This window comes from Odontomachus brunneus, unplaced genomic scaffold (genome assembly GCF_010583005.1).
Source record: "Odontomachus brunneus isolate Ranch 3 - 2012 unplaced genomic scaffold, Obru_v1 Obru_scaffold_189, whole genome shotgun sequence".
Lineage (NCBI taxonomy): Eukaryota > Metazoa > Arthropoda > Insecta > Hymenoptera > Formicidae > Odontomachus > Odontomachus brunneus.
The window spans coordinates 455,351-472,033 of record NW_022639639.1 but is presented as its reverse complement, the minus strand read 5'-3'; the positions used below and the strand labels follow the sequence as shown (position 1 = coordinate 472,033).

At 34.3% G+C, this 16,683-nt stretch overlaps 1 protein-coding gene across 1 annotated transcript in view; it reads left to right on the top strand.

Moving 5' to 3' along the window:
* Positions 1-16,683, top strand: part of LOC116851754 (protein SGT1 homolog) — a 52,192-nt gene that overhangs the window by 10,327 nt on the left and 25,182 nt on the right. The window contains exon 3 of the mRNA XM_032831489.1: positions 7,545-7,743. Within this exon, the coding sequence (XP_032687380.1) occupies positions 7,545-7,743 (199 nt within the window). The remainder of the gene's footprint in view (positions 1-7,544; positions 7,744-16,683) is intronic.

Below are 16,683 nucleotides of genomic sequence, written 5' to 3'. Positions count from 1 at the left end.
CGAACTTATGGGACACACTGTATATATATATACATATAAATATATATATATATATATATATATGTATATATATATTTATACACAGGATGTCCCACAACTGATAGAATACCCGTTAGGGGTAGGTAGACGGTGTAAATTCGGATAAATTGTACAATTTCTTTAAAAAAAATTTTATTAATAAAAGATTAAATATTACCAAACATTTAGTAATATTTACCCTTTTACGTGGCACTTAGGGGATCTCTATAGAGCACAATTATTCAATATATCCTCCATTAGCTTGTATGACGGCCTTTATTCTTGGTCTGAAACGTTCGCACGCACGCTGTAACGCAGCTCTGTCTATGTCGGCGAATGCTGCCTTAATAGCGGTCCTTAATGACGTCACATTGGAATGCCGGGATTTGTTAGTGACCCTTTCAATTACGCTCCATACGTATTAATCCAAGGGATTCAAATCTGAGCTGTTAGGTCTTCCAAAATTAGCGCTTGAGTCCTTTCGACAACTACGGGGATCTTCGCGGTGCGTTTTTTTTTGGAGTGTTTCTTTTTCGCTGGCGTATTGGAACCTTCGTTGGACTGTTCTGAAGCCGTATATTTTGCCACAACGTCATAAACGATTGATCTCGTATCAACATAACGGATATCCAAAGAACCGAATTATTTCCGTTGCTGAGCGCCCAGCGCGAAGGCCTTCGATGATCGCGACTCTTCGATTATACTCCGCACTTGATTTCAACATGACAGTTATTTTGAGGTTATGATTATTTATTAGAAATATCAGGCTATCTCGGACGTCAATAATGTAGCGGCACTGTTGCCATTATTTTTCTTTTCACATTAATTTATTTGGTTATTGCACGGAAGATTTTAAGTATTTCCGTGGGATCAGGAAAGACCGGGCTGCAAAGCAACACACTGGGGAAAAACGTTAAAATGATTTAATGAAGGAATAATCAAAAAAAGTACAAACGTAATAGTCTCGATACAAATGTTCACGATATTAGTCTCTCGGTTACATTCTTCTTCGAAAAACGACCAGTGTCAACGACGGTTAGAGAACGACTTCCTGTAAAGCTCGCTCTCTCTCGACAACATATCGCGGATCGTAGGTGACCGTTCATTTGGAATTATTAAATTTTTGTTGAGGCCGTTTCGCGTTAACTTCTTACATTCGGTCATCCTGCGTTGATATTTGCCCTCGAATGTCTTCGTCATTTTCGCTTTCCAGCGCATCGTCTTCATTCTCGGCTTCAAAATCGCTTCCCTCAATTATCCAGGGTTTCATGAAGTCGGCTGTCGTAGACGTCTGCTGAGTCCCTTCTTGCTCTCCAATCTTATGTACGAGATAGCGATTGTTACGCAAGACTCTCGTTACCTCGTAAGGTCCAAGGTACTTCGATGCTAAGATCCAGGAGCCTGCTGCGTTCGCTTCACGGCTACTAAATCGCCCTTACGGTAGAGTTGAGCCCTTTTCCGTTTTTTGTCGAATCCTCGCTTATTCTCCTTTTGGACCTTCGCGATATTCTGTGCTGCCTGCACGCGCCACTCATTATGACTTTTCTGAAATGAAGCTGTCCATTCTTTCTCGAGCAGCTGTCGCACGTTATCGTCTTCGTGCAATCGTGCGTGTGTTCCAAACAATAGATGGAACGGTAAATGGTATCGTGGCTATACTTCGGTGTACTGTAGCATTCAAATACTGCTGGGCAACTCTCAAATATTTGTGCTATTCTTTTGGCTTCGGTACAGTTAACTTCGTCAGCAGCGGTATAAGCGTTCGATTTATACACTCCACTTGTCCATTTGCTCTCGGAACTCCTGTCGTCGTCAAAACATGCTGGATGTCTTCGTTTTTACAATACTCCTCGAATTCTCCCGACGTAAAGGCTGTGCCTCGATCCGAAATAATTCGTCGTGGACTTCCGAATATCGTTGCTTGTTTTCTGAGGAAATTAAGTACCTCTGTCGTGGCCGTGGACTTTGTTGCGTAAAGCCACGTGAATTTACAGAAACTATCCGTCACTACGAATATACTATATAGTATATCTGTAACTTTTCTTCGTCGTCGCAAGCAATCTTAAATGATCGATATGGAAAGTGTCGAGCGAGATCTCACCTTTGTCAATCGAGAACAGAAAGCCTTCTTGCTTCCCTTGTTTTTTCTCAACCAATATACAATTGATGCAATTGTGTACAATTTTTTCGACTTTCAGCTTTAGATTTTGAATATAATAATCTCGCTTGACAATTGCTTCTGTTTTGGCGATAGAAAAATGTCCTTTTTCGTGAGCTCTTCTAATTATTTGCGAGCACATCGCCTTCGGAACTACCAGCCGAATATCGTCATCCACTTCTCTGAATAATAATCCTCCGCGAATAACGTATTCATGTGTTTGCCCTTTTTTCGTTAGTCGTATAATTCTCTCTGTATCAACGTCGTCGTGCTGCGCTTTTTTCAATCTGCCGCAAGTCCGCTGTCGCTCTCTTCTAAAAGTAAACAAACAGGCAACGGATTCCTACTCAACACGTCGACGTGAAGCATATTTCTGCCTGGGCGATGTTCGATTTCATAATGGAACTCTTCTAACAAAAGTGCCCATCTGGCTACGCGTATACATAAATCTTTTTTCGACATTGTTTGAGTGAATGCGCGGCAATCGGTGACAATCTTAAAATTTATGCCAAGCAGATACACTCGAAATTTTTTCAACGCTTTAATTATTGCGAGAATCTCAAGCTCATAGCTTGGATACTTTTCTTCTTCCGGAGTGATTTTTCCGCTCGCATAATACATCGGATGCATCGCATGGTCTTCACTATCACGCTGCAACAAAATTGCACTGTACCCGTGCATCGAAGCATCGGTATGCAGCTTGGTTTCCACGCCTATCTTATATAAATTCAATACAAACTTATTTATCAATATCAGCTTTAATTGCTCAAACGCGTCTTTTTCCTCCTTAAATTTAAATGTCGTCACAGCTTTCAGCAAATTCGTCAACGGTCGCGCAATTATACAATAGAATAACCCGGTACGAACTTCCGGAAATATCCTGTCAAACCTAAAAACGACTGAACCGTATGCACGTAGACATCGGGAATTTCCTTACGGCTTCTGTCTTATGTTCTGACGGACGAATTTTACCGCTTTCGACAATATGGCTTAAATATTCGACATTCGTCCGCAAGAAATTGCACTTTTTCCAATTAATTACCAAGCCATATTGACTGGCCACGTCTAACGCGCTTTAATTTCTTTAACGCTGTCTCGGAATCGATCGAGGGTACTATCAGGTCGTCCATATAAACTAATACGTCTCCGTCGCGAATAAGATCTCTAAACACGGCATTCACGAATTTCTGAAAAACAGCGGAAGAATTACAGAGTCCGAATGATACTCTGAGGAATTCATAATGCCCGTCAGGAACTATAAACGCGGTATACTTCATGCTAGACTCATCCATTTTCACGTGAAAAAAACGTTCTTTAAGTCGAGCGTACTAAATATCCTCGCGTCTTGCAATGCATCGAGTTGGTCTTCGATCAGCGGTAAGGGATATCGATCTTTAACGACTTTCTTATTAAGCAACCGATAATCAACACAAAGTCGATTCGTGCCATCTCTTTTCTTCGCCAACACTACCGTACTTGCATAATCAGATACGGACGGTCGCACAATATCATTCTTTAACCATTCGTCTATCTGCGCGTTTACTTCAGCTCGTTCGGCCATTCCTAATCTTCTTGGCCTAAAATAAATCGGTTCGTCGTCTTTTAACACAAGTTTCATTTCGATACCTATCTCACGAGTCTGATTCAGCTTATAATCGTGTATTAGAGACTGTACAATTCGTCTGTGTTCGGCGTTACATATATGTGACACATCCGCGACATTCACCTCTCAGTCAGAGATTATGTTTATCTGACAGATTTCTGCGAAATCACGCTCGTCGTTAGCATAGTCCGCCGGTTTTACAATGGTAGGCTTTCCGCGCTCTAAATTCACATTCCCGGTATCAAGGAAATCATTACTAATCAGTAATTTGTATCTCGTCAAATTATCAGCTACAATATAAATCGGAATTACATAACAATTTCCGTCGACTGTTAGCTTCGCGTGAAATCCTCCGTTCGTAACATTTTCCTCCGTGCCTATTCCTCGGAACGGCGTCGCTCCTAGCTCAAACTGCGGAAATCCTAATTTAACATATTCGTCTTTACGCATTAATAAATAATATCGCTACCCGAATCTATAATCGCTTGCATCGCAACGTCATTAACTAGCACATCTTTGAGTCGTTTTTGTCGATGCGACTGGGTGATCGCACAGCTGTTCTTTGTCGCATTCTTATTCGGACATTTCGACGCTATATGCCTGTATTCGTTGCACCCGAAACACTTGACACCTTTTTCCTTCGTTGGACAATTCGAACTCACATGATCTTTCGATCCGCAACTAAAACAACGCTTTGTCGTACCACGATCTTTTCTCTCTTTTGAGTCCTTTCCGTCGCTCAACGCACCTTTCTCACTCACAGCACTCTTACCACTCTTATCGTTCTTACGCTTTTTACCGTCATCGTTCTTCAAGTTCACCGCCATCATACGCTTTTTACCGTCATCGTTGTTCAAGTTCACCGCCATCATACACCACCATCGGATACACTTTGTCTTTTAGCGATATTTCTTCGAAAGTTTGCAAAATTCCATCTTTCGTCGTGAATCCTTGCACCCGCGCTAAGTCGCGCAAGTTTGGATCTGGGATGCCGTCGACTATGTACCCCAGGATCTTGTCGTCTGGAATAGCAATACGATTCGCTATTATCGTCTTCTCATGCACATAATCGTAGAACGTTTCGTTTTTCTTCCAGCTCCGCTTCTCGAAGCGTCGTCTCATTGCTATTATGGTACATTCGGTTGATGGTAAAACATACTCCGCAATCCGTCGAGTATCGCATTGGGCGTTATCTCAATATTCTCTTGTTTCGAATGGAACCATTCTGACGCGCGTCCTTTCAGTCTCATGCCAATCAAAATTTTCGTCAGGTCGTCGTTTAATTTATACACGGCACTCAAGAATTTCACCTGCTTCTCCCACGTCTCGATGGTCTCAGCGTCGCCATCAAAATAACTCAATAAATCTGCCACGGCATTGACATTCACTCTTGTTGACCTTATGAGTAGATCATTTTCTTCACTAGGCAATCGTTGATTCGCGTTCAATGCTTCTCCAAAAATTTGATTAATATCGGACGTATTTCTACTTGACGCTCCTAGGCACGTTCGTTGCGCCGCCACTTTGCATCAAGCGTAGCAACTCGATCTCGCGTTGCGCTAATACAAAGTTCTCGCTCAGCCAATTCTTTTTCCCGTCGATAGATTTCTATTTCTCGTTGGTAAACTTGCGGTTCCTACCGATCGTTCAATTCTTCTCGTGATTGTTGCAATCCTTCGTTTCCATGAAACGGTCCCCCGTGATTACTATCGTCATTTCCACTCGTCAGGTTCATCGTCTCTTCGGCTCTTGTGCTTATCGTCTGCATCCATCCGCCACTCGGATCGTCATTCGTCAGACGACTTATAAGTTCGAATTTCGTTCCTGCTGTGCTCAGTCCTCTTCATCTTAGGACTTCTTTAAGCACGGCCACACTGAATGTTTTCGGGTCGGTTCCGTCCATCGCTCGTCACCTCCTGCACCGTTCGTCGCACTACGTCGTTCTCGTTGTATTATGCGTCGTATTACATTCGATGACGATTGCGTCGTCTTCGCGTCGCACCAATGTATTCGTAACCGTTGTATTTAAAATTGTTCTTTGTTTTCGTCGTATTACACATCGTATTACATTCGGTGACGATCGCGTCGTCCTCGCGTCACACCAATGTATTCGTAATCGTCGTACTTAAAATTTTTCGTCGTTCTCATCTTATTATCTCGATCGCGATCGCGTCGTTTTTCGCGTCGCACTCAGATATTCGTAATCGTCGTAAAATCGTTCTATCTTCGTTAAGAGCCTACGTCGTAACAATATTCAATAATCGTCGTACTGACCTTCGTAATAGCATTCGTTTTGTGACACGCACACGTCGTATTCGATCGTCGAGGTTTTCGAACCGTTTGCTTTTCGTTCGTCCGTCCTTCACCCGTTGTATTTGATCGTCGGGATTTCTCTTTGTCGTTTACTTTCCACTCGCGCTACTTCGCATGTAGTCTATCCCGGACGAGTCCCCACGCTGTAGCGGCACTTACTTTGCCGTTATTTTTCTTTTCACATTAATTTATTTGATTATTGCACGGAAGATTTTAAGTATTTCCGTGGGATCAGGAAAGATCGGGCTACAAAGCAACACACTGGGGAAAAACGTTAAAATGATTTAATGAAGGAATAATCAAAGAAAGTACAAACGTAATAGTCTCGATACAAATGTTCACAATAGTCTCTCGATTACATTCTTCTTCGAAAAACGACCGGCGTTAACGACGGTTAGAGAACGACTCCCTGTAAAGCTCGTTCTCTCTCGACAACATATTGCGGATCGTAGGTGACCGTTCATTCGGAAGTATTTACATTTTTGTAGGGGCCGTTTTGCGTTAACTTCCTACAATAACAATCTCCGGTAGAGGCATAATATGGCGGAAAATTTAAATTAAAATTTGTCCGAATTTTAGTGACGCACCCTGTATATATACAACCTGTATATATCCCGAACCTCCATAATGACTCTTGGTGATAACGTAGAACGGATTGAGGTGAGCAAGAAAATCCTGTGCCGTTTTGCGATATACGTAATAATAGTCGAGATATTAATTAAAAAATATTGATGAATGATCACGCGCGATATGGTAGATGAGCTGTAGTGGGGCCGTCTGCCGTTATATATTAAGTCAAACTGAACAAAAAAATTCTCTACCACTTTGCAAATGACCATATAGATTTTTAAATATTAAAGAAAATTGTTACATATATGATTGTATATCATAATGCATAAATTTTCTTTAATTAATATCTAAAAATCTATATGGTAATTTACAAAATAATAAAGGATTTTTTTGTTCAGTTTGATTTAATGTACAACGGTAAGTATACAACGACAGACGACGCCACTGCAAATTACGTATATCGCAAAACGGCACAGGATTTTCTTGCTCACCTCAATCCGTTATCACCAAGGGTCATCATGGAGGTTCAGGACACCCTGTGTGTGTGTGTTTCAATTAATTTGTAGATTTTTCTGTATAATTATATACATAGCTAATTGATTTATTTTTAGCAATATATTTTTTTAACATTACATGTTTAATGTGTTTTTATTAACATTTTGGTACTTTTTGTTGTACATGTGTTTGTATGTTTTTTATATACTCGATGTTGTTTTTACCTTTTCAATTTTCTTAAAAACAAAGTTTTATATGGAAAAATTTCTATGTATATTCTTGATTCATTTTTGAATCAAGAATTATCTTTTCAATAGTACTACAATTTGTGGTACATCTTGTATATATAAATTTAAATTTTATTATGTTTTGTGAATTATTTTTCAGCTGAGCGTATCTGCAAAATTACTATCTGGTAATGACTACAGTTTAAAATTAGATTTGGCTCATCAAATAATAGCTGAACAATGTTCACACAAAATATTATCATCTAAAATAGAAATCAAACTAAAAAAACGAAATGGTATTAGATGGAATACATTAGAAGGAAATCTAGTTGAACAAAATGTGCAACCTATATCATGTGGTAAGTTGCAAATTCTATATATTTTGTTATTTTATAGTGAGGACTCGAATTGGAAAGTTTCAATTACAGTCTAACAAAATACTTAAGGCTCCTGATTACTCGCCACGGAAATTCTTGGACACATAATTCTTGATTGATGACGTCTGAAGTGAGAAAATACATGCCTAAAATTTCTGCATATTATTTTTAAATGAAAAATTATTTATATGAAAGAATATTTGAGATCGAGCATATATGTAAAAAGCTGCGAAAAACTATCTTTTTTTCTTGACGATCACAATAAATAGCCAAAAAATTAATACGACATGTAATCTTTCTTTTTAATTTTATCTCTTCTGATGATTCTGCTACTTTATTTTAAGACTACTTATTAATTGTCAAAAGTAAAGAATAATATTCGAAGCATTTCACTAATTTGCTCAAGCGATCTGAAATGTTCTTTTATTCAAGTATTCTTTTATTTGAAAATGATATGTAAGAATTTTGCATATGCTGCAACTATATTATATTACAATAGTAATATATTACAAATAGTTATTTCGAAACGTTTTATAAAATAATAGTATTTGTTAATATAACACGTAACTTAAATTATTAATCTCCCTCTCTGAATTGGTTGCAGATTTACCAACCTAAGTTATCATATATGTTTCGCAAGTACTAAACGTGCATTTTAGATCTGAATTAGTTAAGTCACTAGATTTCATCTTTCCGCCAGCAAGTTTGATGGCGAAAAAGTTCACGTGAGAAGTTTCACGTTTCCACGTTTTGCCGAGTTACGTAATCATATATTCACATGAAATTTTTCATTTTTCGCCATTCCGTCAGGGGAAAAGTTACATGATCGCTCTGCCTAGTATTCAAGAATCTTAATTATTTTTAATGTTTTACTAATAAAATTACTAGAATTTATATTTTTAATCATAAAATTACTAGAGTGGTTTACATTTTGGTTTTTTTCTGTTCGGTTTTTTTTATTGTTTCTTTATTCAGCATTTCATTGAATTACGTACTCATACAGGGATGCTCATTCAGATTTCCTACCCGGGTGCACTCTATTACTATAAACACTATATTATATGTTACAAATATTATAGCACTTCTAGTATTAGAGTGCACCCGGGTAAGGAATCTGAACGCAGCCCTTGATAGTACAATAACTCTGCTTCTCTCTCTTCCTCACCACTGCTATCTCCACTATTTCAAACGATATAGGCAAAAATTTTCCTATAAAGACTATAGTTTTGAAGAAGACATAACTTAATGACAATGAATCTTTTATGAATGGAAATATGTAGAAGATTTCAAGGTTATTTTAAATTTTGTAAATAGAATCATATAATTTTTCTAATATAAATTTGCTCTGATCATTCTGATAATTGCTCTGATCATTGTGATCATTCAGATCATGAAATTACAGAAATAAAATTCTGGAGAAATGAATACTTTCTGACATTTTTCATTTTAATCTTATACTTTTAGAACAAGATATACAATGTCTCGTAAAATATTTACTTTTCGATAACCTTCATACCTTTGTACGTAAAATGACAGATGAAACCGACTGTTGTAAAAAATACACAGAGAAATTTTAATTAAATTTCCGATGTATCAATATATTAAAAATTAATATCACTAATTGATTTCTGTTATTCTACATATGAAAGCATTTAGGCGAAGTTGTTGAAAAGTATAATTTACGAGATATTTTATATTTTGTATTAGAAAGTATGAGAATAAAATAAAAGATATTTCAGAAAGTATTCATTCTTTAGATTTAATCTCACAAGGAGAACACCAGGTGATTGCTCCGGGGATTTTGATGCGCTTTTTACAGGCTGTTCTTGGGCGAAAAAAAAACGACACTTGTCCGGCCGTTTCAGCTAATGAGCCATAGTTTCGAAGAAATTGATTTTTAAAAATGACTCTAGTCAGCCGCAGCACACTTAATATGTTTGACCACTATTGAACAGCAGCAACGGTAGCGCAGTAAGTAAAACGTTGACTTCGTACAAAGCAGGTTGTGTGTTCAAATCTCGTCCCGTGCATTTTTTTTATTAAAAATTTGTTTTTATCTGTAATTATTTATATTATTGTAGATACGCACGAAAAAGATTATTTAATTGATATATTTTTTTGTAAATGAAATTTTAAAATTTTTAAATAATTGTAATAATTTTAAAAATCTGTATAAAGAAATATTATTATCTTTATAAATTTTATTTTAATTTAATGTTATTAATTTTTGTTACTTTTTGATTGTAATGAAAGTTTATAAATTTTTAAATTAATAGATAATTTGTTCTTTTATTTTTCTTTTTTTCCTTATCAATCACGCAATGATAAACAAAGGTTGTGAAGCTTGTGCCGACATGTCACTCTTTAACGATTCTGTATTATTTGAGAAAATTATTAGAAAATTTTTCATTATGTCGCTCGTGATCACTCACGATATTATTATATTTTTATTATATTTTTATTTATACGTCCATATAAATAACAACAATGACAACGACGGTAATAATAATTATTCCATACATGAATATTTCATTATTTACTAATTTGTAAATTTATAAAATTTTATTAGAATTAAAAAGTAATAAAAATTAATAACATTAAATTAAAATGAAATTTATAAAGATAATATTTCTTTATTCAGATTTTTCAAATTATTACAATAATTATTTCAAAATTTCACTTACAAAAAAATATATTAATATAATTAAATAATCTTTTTCGTGTATATCTATAATAATAATATAATAATAATAATCTAAATTATAATTTGATTTTTTAGACTTTCGCGGTGTCCATGCATATTAGATTTGGTTTGAGCTGCGTGAATTCATCTTTGTTTGATTCCGACGTTTCGCGATGCCGCATCGGGTCGTTCCTCCCTGATGAAGCGGACTGAAATGTTTGCGAAACGTCGGAATCAAACAAAGATGAATCCACGCGGCTCAAACCCGGAAACCAAATATAATATAAATAATTACAGATAAGAACAAATTTTTAATAAAAAAAAATGCACGAAACAAGATTTGAACACGCAACCTACTGTGTACGAAGCCAATGTCTTACCTACTACGCTACCGCTGCTGCTATTTAATAGTGACGATCGAACGTATCGTGTGCCGCGGCTGACTAGAATTATTTTTAAAAATCGATTTCTTCGAAACTATGGCTCATTAGCTGAAACGGCCGCAGACGTGTCGTTTTTTTTCGCCCAAGAACAGCCTGTAAAAAGCGCATCAAAATCCCCGGAGCAATCACCTGGTGTTCTCTTTGTCAGTACATACAGAATGTCATAAAAAAAATTGACTTATATTAGAAAAATTATATGATTTTATTAAGAAAATTTAAGATTTCTTTGAAAACTCTATACCTCCAATCATAAAAGAATCATTATCGCTATGTTAAGTCTCCTTCGAAACTATAAAACTTTTGTAGGCAATATTTTCTTATTTTGTTTGAAGTTGCAGAAATATTTGAGGTGAACAGAATTATTGCCTTACTTCGTATGCAGGGTGTCAGAACAATCTTCGAAGTTTTTGTAAAGGTATAGTATGGATTAAGGTGAATATAAAAGTACTATTTTGCGATATTCGCAATAATTATCGAAATATTAATTAAAAAATATTTGTGAATGATCACGTGAGATATAGTAGATAAACTGTAGTGGCGACATCTGCCGTGTGCTTGTGCATTAGGTCAAACTGAACAAAAAACTACTTTTTGAACAAAAATCTACTTTGTAGATTTTTAGTTATTAATTAGATAATATTAATATATTATTGCAAACGACTATCCGCCAATTTTCTTTAATTAATAATTAAAAATCTACAAAGTTATTAGAAAAATAGTAAAGGATTTTTGTTAATTTGACCTAATGTACAAGCATACGATCGCCACTACATATTGCATGATCATTGAAAAAACTTCTTTAATATCTCGTTGATTATTGTAAATGTCACAAAATAATGTAGAACTTTTCAATCTGTACTGTACTTTCACGAGTTTCGAATGTTCTGGGATACCTTATTACCTTCTAGGATACAGGATTTTAATTTATCCACTAAAATATTTTAAAAACCGTAGTTTTAGAAGGAAATTTTTTAAACAAAAATTATAGAAATTCGAAAGGAGAAAAATAATATTTATTTCATATAAGTTTGGAATATCCTGTCAAGGTAAAATTTAATTTTTTAAACGGAATCTTTTTTTTACACAAATCAATTTCTCTTATTATTCTGCGTATAAAAGTACCGGGACAAAATTGTCGGAAAATGAAAATTGATGTTGAAAATGAAAAGTGATGAATGATTTTTAGTACAAAATATATGATACATCTTATAAGTAGGATTGGGAAAGTTGCTTTTTAAAAGTAACTAGTTACAGTTACAGAGTTTCCTTTGCTGAAAATGTAACTAGTTACAGTTACAAGTTGCTGGCTATGAAAAGTAATTCGTTACAGTTACTTAAAAAGTAACGAGTTGTTACTTTTAAGTAACTTTCTTTAAATGAATGTAAATTAGTATTGTAAATACAAAAACTTTACATTTTAAGCTTTACTAAAATGTAAGAATTGAATTTTATAATTAATATCTATCACATTAATTAGTCTATCCATTTAATAAATTTCAAATATGTACTTAATATAATAAAAATTTAATGATAGTCTTGTAGAAGTAAAAGAATTTAATCACATGCTCCATAAATATGTTCATAAATTTATCAAATTAATGTACGATTACTATACAGGGTATCTCATTTTAAATGCCCCAGACAAAAATCTCGAAAAATATAAAAGATACAGAAAAATGTTTCAAATAAAAGTTATATGATTCGACAGAGAACATAAGAAGGTACCATTGGTTGACATTGGGTTGCGCTGCCAAGGTCAGGTCAAGGTCAACTTTTCTTTTTTAAATAGAAACATTTTTTATTACGAAATTTTACGTAAAGAGAGAACAATTTTTGTTTGAAAAAATTTTTATATGATCTTTATTTTCTAAAATATTTACGGAAATATCTATAAAATTATTGCTTTCAATAATTTTTTACTCGAATTTTATCAATTTTACCGAAAAATAGTAAGAGATAAAAATGGTTTATTTTCTTCTCAAAGAATTGAGAATTTTTTTAAGAATTTTTTAATTAACTTTTTAGTACTACATTTTCTTGCCTTTTCTTGAATTACTAAAGAGTTTTTTAAAAATTCTGGAAAAATTTTCAGAGCTCTATGAGAAGAAAATAGATAATTTTTATCTCTTGCTATTTTTCGATAGTTGATAGAATTCGAGTAAAAAATTATTGAAACTAATAATTTTGTAAATATTTCCGTATATCGTAGAAAATAGAGGTCGTATAAAAATTTTTTTCAAAAAAAATTATTTGTTTCTTTACGTAGAATAAAATTCCGTAATAAAAAAATATATATTTCTATTTAAAAAAGCAAAGTTGACTGCGACCTGACCTTAGCGACGCAATCCAAGGTCAAACCAATTGTACCTTCTTATGTCCTCTATCGAACCATATAACTTTTGTTTGAAACATTTTTCCATATCTTTCATATTTTCCGAGATTTTTGCCTGAAGTATTTAAAATGGAACATCCTATATAATTTTAATTTTATTTTACGTCCCTCAAGTTACTATTAAAGTAACTATTAACAAAGTTATAAGTTACTAAAAATAAGTAATTAAGTTAAGTTACAGGTGGGTAAAAAATAACTAAGTTACAGTTACCGAAAAAATGTAATTGTAACTGTATCATCGTTACAAGTAATGAGTTACTTCCTAACCCTATTTATAAACTCTATTCATTTTTCAATTATTTCACCTAAATATTTTTGTACGTAGATGACAGAAAGGGTCTAGCCGGGTAAGTATGTAAAATCTGCCTCCACGTATCTGCACGTATTAAGCTTTAAGTAATGTCATAAGTTCGCATTTATATGGTCTAAAACTCTACCAAATTTTAACCTCAAAATTTCACTTTTGTGGAAGATATGGAGGAAGAAAGAAAAATCCAAAAAATTATTTTTCTCAGAAACGGCTGAACCGATTTCAATGAAAAAATATATCTTATAACTATCAATGAGACTATTTTCTAGAAAAATAAAATTTTTTCCGAAAAAATTTCAGGTGAAAATTTTTTTAATTTTTCGAATCTTTTTTGAGGTTATGTTCTATAATGACAACAACCATTATTCACATGTATATGTGAAACCTCAAAATGTGTTCTTGAACATATATTTTTGCCAAATTTTTTGGAATGATACAACATTGTAAAAAAAAATGAAAATCCTTTATGCGATACTACGTTGTGTTATAGCGTACCACTCTTAAACGGTTATCCTTAACTACAAACCTGTTACATTTTTATAGCCAAAAAAGATATTGTCTGAATTAGCATCGTAATAAATGTTAATACATATCCTTCTGGGACGTCTACAGTTAGCCTATAAAAATTATAGCTTCCAGAGTTTGGACGAGGAGGTTGCAGTACCTATTTAAATTCCATATTTGGGGTGCTTGATTTGCGTGAGTCCCCTTGCCTCTCACGATTCGGGGTGCAAAAAAATTTGGCAAAAATATATGTTGAACATATTTTGAGGAATATACATGTGAAAAATGGTTGTTATATAGAATATAACCTCAAAAAAAGTTTTCAAAAAATTAAAAAAATTTTTATCTTAAATTTTTATCGGAAAAATTTTTTGATATGAAAAAATGATTGAGAAAATAGTCTCATTGATAGTTATAATATATATTTTTTTCATTGAAATCGGTTCAGCCGTTTCTGAAAAAAATAATTTTTTAGGTTTTTCTTTTCCCCTCCATATCTCCCACAAAAATGAAATTTTGAGGTTAAAATTTGGTAGAGATTTTATACCATATGAATGCGAACTTTTGACATTAATTAAAGCTTAATACGTGCGGGGGCAGATTTTACATACTTATCCGGCTAGGCCCTTTGGTAATGCCAATTTTTCACATTGGTGCATTAATAAATCTGTAAAATGCACAGAATTTCTCTTTAAATTTCTGTATGTTTTCTTTATGATAATCGATTTTACCCATCATATTACATATGAAAATATTAAAGTGAAGTTAGGTTATCGAAAAATAAATATTTGATAAATAGATATTTCATATTGAAAAGTATCAGGATAAAATGTAAAACATCTAAAAAAGTATTCACTTTTCGATGATTTTATTCGAACATTTTTTATACGCAAAATAACCAAAGAAATCAATTTGCATTAAAAAACAACAAAATTTTACTAAAAAAGTTAAAGTTGACTTTAATACTCGCTGTTAAAAAATAAATACAAAAACATAATATTCTCACTTTCAAGAAACTAAGGTGACCTAAAAAACTAAGGTGATCATTTTACCTTGACGCATTCACTTAAAATTAAATTATTTTTTATACAAATGCATCCCTCTCGTCGCCATATAACCTCGAAAAAACGAGGTTTTAATATTTCAATTAGTTTAAAAAGTACTCAAGATGACAATAGTTATTATCTCACGCTGTATATATGTATATGTGTGTGATACATTTATTAGGTAGTGACTTTAGCATCTGACTTTAGCACAAACGTATCACAAGATTTCAATGAATTTCATTGAAAAATACATATCGAATGTGGTTATTTTTATCTTACCTTGTCACTTAAGAGTTAATAATTGGTTCCACTTATTAGGTGGTAAACTTAATTCCTGCCGCTGGTTACTAGAGGGTGCCGACTCCAACACTGGCGAGTTTCGACGGTGAAGTCGCATGTTTTGTGTAGTTTAGACATTGCTAAAAGCGATTCAGTCTTCACAGGTTAGATTTATCGACGCCAAAGAGATCTTCCAATTGATTAAAAATAAACCGCGATAAGCTGTTTTTCCAACATGTGCTTCTTCACTATTTCGACCTCAAGAAAACCACAGTTTATTATCTGAAGTGTATGGTAATGAAACTCCATCGGAAAGAACATGTAGAGTTTAGTTTGAACGCTTTCGAAACGATGATTTTGACGTGAGAGACAAAGAACGTTCCGAACAGCCGAAAAATTTTGAAGATGTCGAGCTGCAAGAATTGCTCAATGAGGATCCAGCTCAAATGTTTTTAGAATTGTCGAAAGCGTTAAATGTTACTCCAATGGCCGTTTCAAAACGCTTGTATGTCATCGGAAAAATTCGTAAGGAAGAAATATAGATACCACATGAATTATCGGAAAATGCTATTTTGAATCATTTGTCTATCGCAACTTCTTTGCTTACCAAGCAAAGAAAAAAGTTTTTTGTGGCATATCATAACTGGCGATAAAAAATGAATTTATTTTGATGATTCTAAGCGAAGGAAATCATCGGACCAATCATTGACTTTAATGTCGAAGAGTAATATTCATAAGTTTGCATTTGCTTTGCATTTGGTGGAAACAGGAGGGTGTGCTATATTATAAGCTTTGCATTGAAATGAAACCGTTACAGCTGATCGCTATCAACAACAATTATGCCGATTGAATGACGAGTTGATGCAAAAAAGATTATCCGTAGCCAGAAGTCGACGCCAAAATCATTCTTTTATATGATAGCGATTGACCGCATGTTGCAAAACGCGTGAAGCAGACACTTCTACAGCTTGAATGGGAAGTCTTTCCGCGTCCAGCATAATCTCCAGACACTATAGGATTACCATCTCTTCCGGTCGATGCAATACGCATTTATGGACACATACTTCTCCAGTTACGAAGAAGTCCAAAAATGGGTGGGTGAATGGATCGTCTTGAAAGATACCGCATTCTACCGTCGTGGGATTGCGCTGTTACCGGAGAGATGGGAAAAAGCAGTAGAAAATGGGGGAAATTACTTTCATTAAGATATTCATTCATCTTCCCTTTAAAAACAAATCGGTTTTGAAGACAAAAAAAACAGCAAA